At 43.6% G+C, this 11,654-nt stretch overlaps 3 protein-coding genes across 3 annotated transcripts; 2 read left to right on the top strand and 1 right to left on the bottom strand.

Annotated features, from left to right (window-relative positions):
• Positions 1–360: 360 nt before the first annotated feature.
• JR316_0010484 (Flap endonuclease GEN-like protein 1) lies at positions 361–6,076 on the top strand (the record flags this gene model as incomplete). Its single annotated transcript, XM_047896152.1, is given in 19 exon segments — positions 361–479; positions 530–640; positions 699–1,083; positions 1,132–1,278; positions 1,327–1,481; positions 1,533–1,645; positions 1,665–2,214; positions 2,277–2,361; positions 2,412–2,582; positions 2,660–2,987; positions 3,045–3,290; positions 3,358–3,623; positions 3,687–3,887; positions 4,341–4,441; positions 4,493–4,745; positions 4,795–4,910; positions 4,970–5,489; positions 5,581–5,839; positions 5,892–6,076. The coding sequence occupies 19 exon segments, from the start codon at positions 361–363 to the stop codon at positions 6,074–6,076; spliced, it is 4,311 nt and encodes a 1,436-aa protein (XP_047744197.1).
• Positions 6,077–6,450: 374 nt separating this feature from the next.
• On the bottom strand, positions 6,451–6,797 carry JR316_0010485 (uncharacterized protein; the record flags this gene model as incomplete). Its single annotated transcript, XM_047896153.1, has 3 exons — positions 6,451–6,531; positions 6,594–6,692; positions 6,750–6,797. 3 exons carry the CDS (start codon positions 6,795–6,797, stop codon positions 6,451–6,453), a joined length of 228 nt encoding a protein of 75 aa, XP_047744198.1.
• Positions 6,798–7,767: 970 nt separating this feature from the next.
• Positions 7,768–11,468, top strand: JR316_0010486 (uncharacterized protein; the record flags this gene model as incomplete). The annotated part of the gene is made up of 13 exons (XM_047896154.1): positions 7,768–8,003; positions 8,071–8,497; positions 8,557–8,703; positions 8,759–8,913; positions 8,971–9,083; positions 9,135–9,331; positions 9,390–9,703; positions 9,754–9,838; positions 9,894–10,094; positions 10,143–10,482; positions 10,539–10,763; positions 10,820–11,118; positions 11,169–11,468. 13 exons carry the CDS (start codon positions 7,768–7,770, stop codon positions 11,466–11,468), a joined length of 3,039 nt encoding a protein of 1,012 aa, XP_047744199.1.
• Positions 11,469–11,654: the final 186 nt, after the last annotated feature.

Raw genomic sequence — 11,654 nt, forward strand, 5'->3', positions numbered from 1 at the left:
ACACCAATAGTTCAGATTGATCACAGCACAGATTGCGCGCAGTGTCAATTGAGTACTGCACAGCAGGAACTAGTGGGAATTGAAGGCGGTTGGCATTTTTGGGACGGTCTTGGTTTCTTTTCGTAAATCATGTTGCTTTCATTGTATTCTCTACTCACGGGGACCAAATACAACATTTACATCGAATTATAGCTCGGGAATCCAACACAGGCCTCAATTACCATTCAGGGCATTTGTAATCAACATTCTATGTGCCTTTATTCAACAATGAAACTTGGGCCACCCGTTGAAGCATATAACTTGCATTTTATGTTTTCGCTCTTTCTTATTTTTCCTCGCTAACAGCCTGTCTACATACTCATGGATGGTACTTCTTTTGAGCCTGATCCCCTACTTTCTGAACACAATGATTTGCTTTATCCATCCCGGACCTTGGATGGCACAGTTGTCTCAACTCTTGAAGAGTACTCTGCAGCACTGTATGGTTTCTTTTTCTCAACCAAATTTGACTTGTTGATGTTTCTTTTAGTGACACTATACGACGGAAAGAGCGTTTGAGGGAAGCATGCAGCAACCTCCATCTTTCAGTCCCTAAAAGTGCTAATTTAGAGCGCCTTCGTTCAGCTCTCAAATTATACTGGTCGGTATATTTTTCAGTTTGTGGTAGTTGATCCTTTTTATTGACTTCTGTTTGATAGGTTTCCGCTGGATAGCAGTGCCGATACTGCACCTACTACTATCAATACTGTGAATGAAGCCACCGAAAATCAAGCTGACATTGAAGATCAACATCTTTCCGCACAATCCCACAATATCATTGACGATGGAGCTCTTATTTCACACTTTTCGGTTGAAGGTGCAGCAGCTGATGAAATACTAGGATACGACGAGGACAATGAGTTACTTGATGAGGATGATGAATTTGGAGAAGATCTCGACAACAATGAAGACGACATCATGGATACTAGCGATGACTTTGAACAATTTGTTACTCAGACACGGGTTGACGAGGCTAAAAGATCGGAGAAAAATCGACGAGCAGGTGGCGTAAAAACACAGTCGGCAGTTGTAAGAGACTGGAAGGTATGGTATCATGTTTTGCTAAAGCTGTACTCAGCTCATGTATTCTAGATGTTTTGTCGCCAAGCATTGGACAAGGGTGAAATTCAAGATGACATAGTTGACTGTCATCATCTGCTCCTGTATATTCGACATTCAGCAGAGCGTCCAAAGCGTACTCGCAAGGGTCTTGATATTCCGGGTACTTATCTTGGTGCTGTAAGTTTCACCAGTAACAGATCGTGAACTGTCACTCATACTATCTAGTCCCAGTTGAAGAAACTCTACTTTGGTGCATTACGGATTCGAAAAATGCAAGAGGCCCTCGATCCAACACTTGAAAAAACTCGGCCCGCTAAGTCTATTCACGTTTGGGACTGTATAAAAGGAAGGATGAATGAAGCCTTAAATCGTAGTCGAAAGTGAGTGTTATTTTTTGTATAATCTTGACAGAGTTCTTATCCAGGAATCAGTGGCTTAATTCCAGGAGAGGATGCTCCTGATATTGTTGCCAACACGTTTCTGGCAAGTGTAACCGAAGAGCAAATGGCCAAAATAGGTGGAGGGTTTTTGATGCATCGGGAATGTGAGTTTTTCCATCCAAGACAATTCACTTTGGGTTGAGCTTGATGAGATCTTCCAAGTGCGATCTGTCATTAATGGACATCTTGCATGGGCAGCCCAAAATGCTTCTGGGAATCGAGGAGACGACTTTCGTGCACTCAAACTTGCGGAACTACAACCATATGTTTTTCTTCACCCCAATAAAGAAACTGCAGTTGAATGTGTCCTGGGACTTCAAGGCGAAGAGAAAGCTGCTGCTAACCGTGGATTGCGTACAAAAGTTAATCCGGTTTACACAGTATTTATTGCACATAAAGATCCAACAATATGCCCGCTTGGTGCCTTTGCGTTTTATCATCATTTCATCCATGATGTAAAGAAGCTTACCGAAGAACTTGATGTTGATTGGTCAATCAACAAAAGTTGGAGACAAGTCCGTGTTTTGCATGGCAAGACTTCTCCAACAACCCCTTACCACGAACAGAGTTTGTATAACCTTTACGTCAAGGCCTTCTCACAGGCCAATTTTATTTCAAAAATCAAGGCTCACCTTCCTCGCCATATTCTTGGTTATAGCCAAGAGAAGATGGGGTAGGTGAACTTGGTTGAACGTATATCTCAAATCATGATTGTTAACTTGTCAAATCAATTAGCGTCGATGGGGTACACACATCAAGATTGGGATGGGTTCGTGGTGAAACATACTTTGATACATACGCTCCAGCAATTCCAAAAGAGGTATTTTTGTTATGACATGTTATGGTTTTTTCTCTTACACCGTTTTCTAGGCCGTTCTCGGTGCTCATGGATACAAAACACATGAAGTATATGACCCTCTGTGGCGACGTGTCCATGTTCCAGAGGCATTTTTAAACTTGGTATGCCCTATCGCCGAGGATATTCATGCCAAAATTGTGGGAAGAGCCAATTTGTCGGGTGCAGCCAATTATTGGGCAATGGTAATATCGCTCCGCCCATATTTATTCCAGGTTTGCTCTTTGTTATCTTTGCTACTCATCACTCATATATATTGTAGTGTGGTGCTGCAATTTACCAGAAGTATCCTGAATCCGCATTATTTCGGCTTCCAGCTTTAGCAAATCCCCAGGTCCAACACTGGATGAAAACCGAGTATCCAACAAGCCTTGCTCACTTACAAGCTAACGCAGGAAGTACAGTGGATTTGGAACGTATACAAAACAACCTTCTTCGCCTATCTCTTGAAGAAATGAGGGCGCTTTTAGCAACCCAGGCAGCAGAATTGAAGGAAATGCGTCTTTTAATTCAGCGCCGTACTGATGTTCTTTCTCCAACCAAGGGATTCTCAAATTTGTCATATCAACATAGTTTAAACGTCTCCAAAGGTATCTTGACTTAACTTGCTATTGATATATTTCTGTGAATTGATTTTTCAACTATAGTCCCGCAACCTGTATTTACGCTAGCTGTGCCAGAGAGTCCACTGGCTAACAAATCTGCCGGTCATAGTGCTACTAAAAATAGCGATGATACGGGAATTTATGTTTTGAATGCTCCAAATGATAGCAAACAACCGGGAAGCCCACTTCGCGCCTTTGCAAATGGATCACCAAAGGTTTCTTCTGAATCCCGTTCGCGGACACAAGTTGATCTTGTATTGCCCCATGTTGACGCTTTCTCAAACCCTGGTGTGCCGTCTTATGTTTCTAACACTACTATTGTCTGAATGCTAATAAATCTATGGCCACACATTAGGTGGACCACAACTGTTTTGGCCGCCTGTTCTTGGTCAGAAATCAGTGACGTGGGAGCAAGTCTTTAGACTTATCAAGCGACCCGAACTGTTATGGGATGCATGGTGTCCATCAAAGACCCTTAACAAATATACACTCAATGAACAGTGGACATGTTACAATTCTGGCGAGCCGGTTTTTAATGCTTCGGGTACTCAGACAGGTATCAAGCCTCCACTTCAGCAAGTTGAGCTGCACTTTCAGTCAGCATGGCGAACTAAACCAGCAGTATGGTTTAATTATCTTTTTCGAGCTGTATACATGGTTTAATCCTTTCCTTTTGTATACTAGGCACGTAAGGCGTGGCAGCGCTTTCGCGAAATTCCGGAGTTTATTCATTCCGAGTCTACTTTACGTGGTGTATCCCCACAAATTGTAATCGAAGAGCTTGAAAAATCTGCTACAGGGGGCAATGGCAGAGTGAAGGGACTCTCAGCAATCACTGATGAAATCTATGCACAACGCATAGCAAAGGCGCAAGCATCAAAAGATGTACGCATATTTTAAAACAAACTTCTGACCACCTCTAAATTCAATTTTAGGTAATATCTGCTAGTGTTCAAAGCACAAACTCCAATAGCACTCAAAGTGTATCTACAGAGCCGCCCATCGGTAGAAAAAAACGGCAAGCACCAGTTGCTCCAAGGAGGCGCACAAAAAATTTAGTTGAACCATCAGCATAGTGTAATCGATGACAGTGTAACCTTACTTAGTAGTATTGAGCCCGCACGTAACTTAGTTTGAGAAGTCTCATAATACAATGGTCATACTCTTATATCAACAATCCAATCTGAGTTATTTGACATCTCTTTTATCCATACACACAACACAGCGGCAAATCACATTGACAAGTTGATAATTGACAATGGGAATTAATGGGTTATGGCCAGTAAGAACCATTCAATGTCATGTCTGAGTCTTGGTGTGCTGAGTTGGCTACTACAGACAATCAAAGAAGCGGAAAGCAGGATCTCAATTCTCTCTACTGCTCTTGACCATCGAGAGAGTTCCGGAAAAATTGCGATGAAGCTTGGGGTTGATATAAGGTATTTCATGGTTTAAAATTTTGATCTATTAGTCTTAATTAGAATCAAAAGCACACTTATGAGCGAGTGTGTTGCAGCACTACAGGGACCAACAATCAGTGGCCAATTCTATGGCGGTGCACTGCACATTCTATTCATGAAAATGTGTGAATTCATCAAATATCCCTTGACTCTAGTATTTGTTTATGATGGCCCTGGTCGACCTCTCATAAAACGCGGGACTAATGTTCGTGTAAACCAAAGCCCATTTTGGACCAATCCATCTAAAGATATCATTCGGGCATTCGGATATCACATACACCAGGTATTGCATGCTGTCTGTGTAATTGTATTTAATATTAACTCCAAAATAGGCGCCCGGAGAGGCTGAAGCGGAATTAGCTATGCTAAACCGTAGAGGATTGATTGATGGAATCATCACTAACGATAGTGATGTTTTTGTCTTTGGCGCACAAACAGTATACCGCACGTAAGAACATTCTTCAAACTTGCTCAGTATACTGGATATTGAACATCAAATTTTATTAGCATTCCAACCAAGGAAAGACATTTTGAAGATGAAATGATTGCCTACACGTACTCGCATCTTTTGGATTTAGGATTAACATCCGGTGGACTTGTTTTATTTGCCCTAGTCTGTGGTGGCGATTACGATTGCGCGGGTCTCAAAGGATTTGGGCCGTCCCATGCACATGCTCTTGCATCGTGCGGATTTGGGGATCAGCTTGTCAAAGCATTCCAGACGTTAAGCGGTGTTGCTCTTCAGGATTTTCTCAACCACTGGCGCACAGAAATCAAGCATGAATTATTGACAAATTCCCATGGCCATCTACATAGCCGTTCACCTGTCCTGTCCGAACGTCTCACAGAATCTTTCCCCGACCTTGACATTCTTGATCTTTACTTGAATCCACTAACTTCTGCCCCAGGTCAAAAATTTCAACCGTGGATTTTACAAGAGCCATCAGTTCCCGGCCTAATTGATGTTTCGTCGACACACTTGGGATGGCGATCCGAGGATGTACTCAGGAAAAGGTTCAAAGCCAAGGTTTGGGAGGGTATTTTTCTTCAAATGCTTTATTCTGTAAGTCATCTATTCACATTTACGAGTGCAAAACAAGGTCTCATGCTGCTTCTAGCCCCTCATATTATACGACTCTTCCCGGAAACTTTTCGCTACGCCAAATACCCAAGCTTTGGTTCTGACCTGTAAATTGCTCAAGCGCAAAGGCTGTGTACAACCCAACGCTTCAGAGTTACATGCCCGATTGCTTGTGTCGGCTCAGAACTTCGTCACATTGATGGGTTTCCACTCAAACCAATCCAATGAGGTTGACCAATTTCGAGTCTGGGTTCCTCGGAGTATTTTGCCCCAGGAGTTACATACTACAGTCGAAGGTAGTTTTATCTAACTGACCTACACATTGTATACTACTAACCACTTGCTCAGGTTCTCAATCCGTAACAAGAATGAAGATAAATCCCAGTCGAAGGCGCAGACCCAGCAGCAGCAGCTCCACGATGGAAGAACAAAACAATTCCATTCGGCATTTTGAGGTCATTGATTTGACTGACGAGACCGAGGTCTCGAACATTCAATCTACATCCAATGTTATTGATCTGACTCAGGATTAATTCTGGCTTCAACAGACGTAGCAAGTATGTAACAGCGTAGAAAAGTAACAAAGAGTAGTGATTAATGTACACAAGGAATTATTTGATTATTTGAAAGCGAGGTCTGCAGTGGTACAGCACAGAATTTCTACCAGATAAACGCTAGCGGTGAACGTCTGAGCATTGGGGAGGGGAAGGGGGTGTAGGACTGTTAACTCACAAAAACAATATGCCACTCTACTGCTCAGAAACAACGCCACACCTAAAAGCTAACCTCACCGCCAATCACGGTTGATGGCTGGTAACAACTGGCGTGCAGGCATTATAGAGTCTTCTTTCAGGGATAGACAAATGTGACTCCTCCGCATCCATGATGGCGGCAGCGTTGGAGTTGTTCAGCATCTCGTGTAGGAGCACAAGCTGGCGATGGCAGAGATTGTGGCGATCCGTGGACGCGCGCCACGACGTAGATCTCTCTAAGTGGCAACAAAATTCTTCAACTATATTAAACCAGAAAAAGAAAGAAAAACGAACGCACGCTCAACATTGTTCGCAAACTCTCGCACCATACCCAAATCCCTCCATAGCCACACAAACACACCACCCAGAAACATAAAGAATTTGAAAGCAAGGTCTTCTGTAACACATGGATATGATAAATGTTAGCGGCACATGGGAGGAAGAGGAAACTCACAAAAAATAATACAAACAATGCCGCCCAAAAGCTAACCCCCACAAACATCCTTGGGGTCAAGCCTACAATGCAGCGGAGGCGTACATTAGCCAGTGGGCGAGAAGATATGGGATTAACATCGTTAGATTGTCAGCAGCATTAGTAAAAAGTATACAGTGGAGTTAAAAGAACACCGGGTGGTAGGCAGTGAGTGTATGACCATGCCTGATCATTCCTCAGCTCCCATCCACCAGTGCACGGAGAAGGGGGGTAGAGCGAGCAAAAAAATGAACAGAGAACACTCACGTTTTGCGCAGATCGGCCGCTCGAATCCAACAAGGAAAGCGGGTGCCCGTGAGCACACGTATTTGGGAATTGACGGCGTTGGGGGACGAAATTGTTGTGACCGGAGCGGAGGTCGACCAGCGAAAAGCTGGTGACCGGAGAGTGACGAGCGGCGAGCGATCGAGGGCGGGTCCCAGCGCGATGAGTTAGCAGGAGGCGGGAATGAAGGGGAGTGAGGCAGAATGAAGGTGGAGGTCAACGAAAGATCAGATTCGCGGGAGTATTACATAATCATTATCTAAGCAGTCCGGTGACTCGCCGCGGTGACGGCGTCCCCAAGTCACAGGGAGTTCGCTATAGAACAAGGAGACCCCCGTGGCATTCCTTGGGGGTAGGTCACAGACGTTCTGTGACCTACCGCACAAATTTGGCCCTGGGTCACAGAGCTGGGTGACTTTCACTGAGGCATTCAGTGAGCATCGCGACCTGCACCGGACAACTGCGGGTATGTGCCGCCATTGATTTTTGTCTGTGGCCTCTAGTGGCACTGGCCAATATGCGCACAACACCGGTCAAACTCATGAGTGCCATTCAACGTGAAATGACCGGTTATTTTCTTTTGGTGAGTGTCCATTCTCCATCGCTCCAGTGGCCCATCGTTGAAATCACCTAGTACAACATAATAAAAGAATGTACTCTATAAGATGTCTTATGAATATACATTTTCCCCCACCAAATTTTTCTGAGTAAACCAATGCAGTCTCGCATACTATCTCGCACCGAGTCTTCTGAGCAAGCTCAACATGCTGAAATTATGATCCCTACGACCGACGCCAATGGTATTATCAACATATCCCGCGCTCAGTACATGTCTAGGCTAGCTGCTATACGACGGAAAGAGCCACTTCGCGAAGCATGTATTGATGCTAATTTGGCACCACCTAAGAGTGCAAATTTAGAGCGTCTTCGAACGATGTTGACGGACTACTGGTATGTGGCACACTTTATACACTCTTATTTCTATATGCTTAGTGTGTTTTTTGGGTCGCGTTAACAGGTATCCTCCAATTGTCATGGAGGAATCAATTTCTAATGAAGTTTCTGAGCTACAATCTTCTAGCTCGCAACATGCTAGCACATCAGTTTCCGTGTTGAGAGATAATAACGACGAAATCCTTGTTCAAGAATTTGGGGTTGAAGGTGCTGCTGCTGAAGAGGTTCTTGGGTACGATGATGATAGTGATAGTGACCCTGAGGATGAATTTCGAGAGGTTCTTGAGATCAACGATGAGCTCCTAGACCACACAGCCCTCGAAGACGACGATGAATCTGACTTGGAGACTCAAATGCAAGGTGGACCATTTCCAGGCGAAAGTTACACCAAATTTCAAACTCGGATCCGGCTCGAGGAGACAAGACGTGCAGAGAATAATCGACGAGCAGGTGGAGTTAAGACTCAAAGTGCGGTTATCAAAGATTGGAAGGTCATTCATTGGCTGTCTCTATGTATACACATTCCAAATCTAACTTGAATATCTTTCAGATCTTTTGTGGTCATGCCTTGAAGACGGGTCAAATCAAAGATGAAATTGTTGATGCCCACCATCTATTATTGTATATTCGGTACTGTTCCGAGCGACCAAAGCGAACACGCAAAGGCATTGACATACCTGGTACATTTATTGGCGCGGTAAGTCCTGATATTAGTGTATCAGATGACGTATAAAACTTACATTGATTCTCAGTCACACATTAAGAAACTATATTTTGGTGCTCTTCGTATCCGTAAAGAGCAAGAAGCCAAAGACCCCAGTCTTTCCCAGCGGCGCCCAGCAACCAATGTCCATGTTTGGGATGCACTTAAAGGTCGTATGAATGAAGCTCTTCGACGGGCTCGAGAGTCTGTTTCTTTTTAATCTGCTACACTGATTATAAGTTGCTAATTCCATGTCATCAGAGGCCTCATACCCGAAGAGGACGCGCCGGACATTGTGGCCAATACATTTCTCTCCGGAATCACAGAAGCGCAGATGAACAGTGTTGGAAAAGGCTTTCTTATGCATCGAGAGTGTGAGTAACTTTTTGAATACTTTGGTGTAATAATTTGACAATGTTTTCTAGTACGTTCGGTTATCAATGGTCATTTGAGCTGGACTGCACAAAATGCATCAGGAAACCGTGGGGATGATTTCCGAGCGCTTCGACTGGCTGAGCTGCAGCCATATGTCTTTCTTCATCCAAATAAAGAGACGGCCATTCCGTGTGTTCTCGGATGTCAAGGAGAGGAGAAGGCAGGTGCTAGCAGAGGAATGAGAACGGTAAATTTAAGCTCTCAATTCACTTGTTCCTATCTGATATATTATCTACACTATTCAGAAAGTTAATCCGGTGTATAGTGTATTTATTGCCCACCTGGATCCAGTTAAATGCCCACTGGGAGCATTTGCTTTTTATCATCATTTCCTTCACGACGTCATTGATATCACCTCAGCATTAGATATCAACTGGTCGATCAATAAAACCTGGCGACAAGTACGTGTTCTACATGGCAAAAAGTCATATGCGACTCCATACCATGAGCAAAGCCTGTACAATCTCTATGTTAAGGCATTTTCCTCTGCTGCATTCACATCACATTTGAAAGCACATCTACCACGTCATATCCTTGGATATAATCAAGAGCGCATGGGGTAAGCTCAAATGTATTTAGTTAAATGCTTAATGACTTATTTCAATTCAGTGTTGATCCCTCTGTAACATCTCGGATGGGATGGGTACGAGGAGAGACTTATTATGATACCTATGCACCGGCACTTCCAAAAGAGGTAAACTTTCCCCTTCATTATCCCAAAACCTACTAACTGACTGTGCACGTATTAGGCTGTACTCGGTGCACATGGATATAAATCTCATGAGGTGTATGACCCCATTTGGCGTCATGTTCACATCCCCGAGGTATTTCTGTGTCTTGTATGCCCAATGGCTGAAACAATCTATTCAGATGTTGTTGGACGACAAAATCTGTCTGGTGCCGCAAACTACTGGTCAATGGTTATGGAGCTACGTCCCTATCTGTTCCAGGTAAGAACTTTGTTAATTGTACAGTGTTGTATTAATGTTATACTTTAGTGTGGTGCTGCCATCTTTCAAGAAGTACCAGAATCAGCATTATTTCGGCTTCCGGCCTTTGCTCATCAAGATGTCCAGAATTGGATGAAGCACCAGTTTCCAAACGATTTTTCTTTGTTGAAAGCGAGTGCAGGAAGCAGGGTTGATCTCCAGCGGATCCAGAATCAGCTCCTTCAGCTTGCCCTTGAAGAAACCCGATCATTACTTGCATCACAAAGTGTTCAATTAGCTGAAGTTGCTCGAATTCAGAAGATAGTTGAGCAGCGTACTCAAGTGTTATCACCGGCAAAGGGATATTCAGCAGTCCACTACTCGTCTAGAGTGTCTACAGCATCATCGGGTGTGTCACATAGCTGTTTCATGTCGTGTTTAATATTTATTGACCTCTTTTCTTAGCTGCAGTTCATGAGCCACTTCCTGCTCTGCAGCTCACAACAGCCAATCATGACACATTTGAAAGTGCTAACTGTGAAAACGACGACACCGGTGTGTATATGGCTGAAAATGGGGATTTCCGAGCATTTGCAAATGGATCTCCAAAAACCCCAACACATACCATTCGCCGGAAGCGTTCACAGGTTGATTTAGTGCTACCGAGTGCGTCTGCTTTCACAGAACAGGGTAGGTTATCACCTTTACCATATATATGTTTGCTAAATACAAATTTGTGAATACAGGTCAGCCACAATTCTTTTGGCCTCCGGTCTTTGGACAGAAATCTGTGACATGGGACCAAGTATTTGCTCTTATCAAGCAACCCGAGCATTTATGGGACTGCTGGAAGCCATCAAAGACACTTGATAAATATGATCTTCACGATCAATGGGCGTGCTGGAGTGTTGGTGAGGGGGTAAATGATGCAGATGGTAATCAGACATCTGTCAAGCCGCCTCTACGTGAGGTGGAACGTCATTTCGGATCATTCAATCCGGAGGGTAAGCATCTCAAAAGTTGGCGAAGCGGAATTTCATCCAAAGTAAGGAAATTTGACATTTATATCAATTCAAGGACTTACAGAAAGCATAGGACCGCAAATTCTGGCAGCGGTTTCGAGAAATTCCTGAGTTTATTGACTCAGAAGCTCATAACCGCAAGGTCTCTCCACTCTCAATTATTGATGAACTTGAGATTCTAGGCCAGCAAGACAGACGATTAAAGGGACTTTCAGCACTTACAAAGCATATCAAATTAAAACGAGAGGCTGTATCTCCACAAGCAGAGACGGAAGCTCCACAGGTAGAAGCGGAAGCCTCTCAACCAACCAAGCGGAAAAAAGCCGTAGCTCCTCGTCGTCCTTCAAAAAAGGCAAAGCAGGATGAATTATGACTATTAATTGGTATTTTTGACGCTCTTCCTTATGTACTTGACTGTACTAGTTTATCTTTCATAGTTTGTGTATATTTATGCAGACAGAGTAGCCGCAGACAACCATGATTGTAAAGTTTCAAATAACAAGATAATAATGAATACTTAATGCCGCAGCAGCTATGCAACTTGCTTTCGTTTAAACTC

The sequence above is a fragment of the Psilocybe cubensis genome, chromosome 10 (genome assembly GCF_017499595.1).
Source record: "Psilocybe cubensis strain MGC-MH-2018 chromosome 10, whole genome shotgun sequence".
NCBI lineage: Eukaryota > Fungi > Basidiomycota > Agaricomycetes > Agaricales > Agrocybaceae > Psilocybe > Psilocybe cubensis.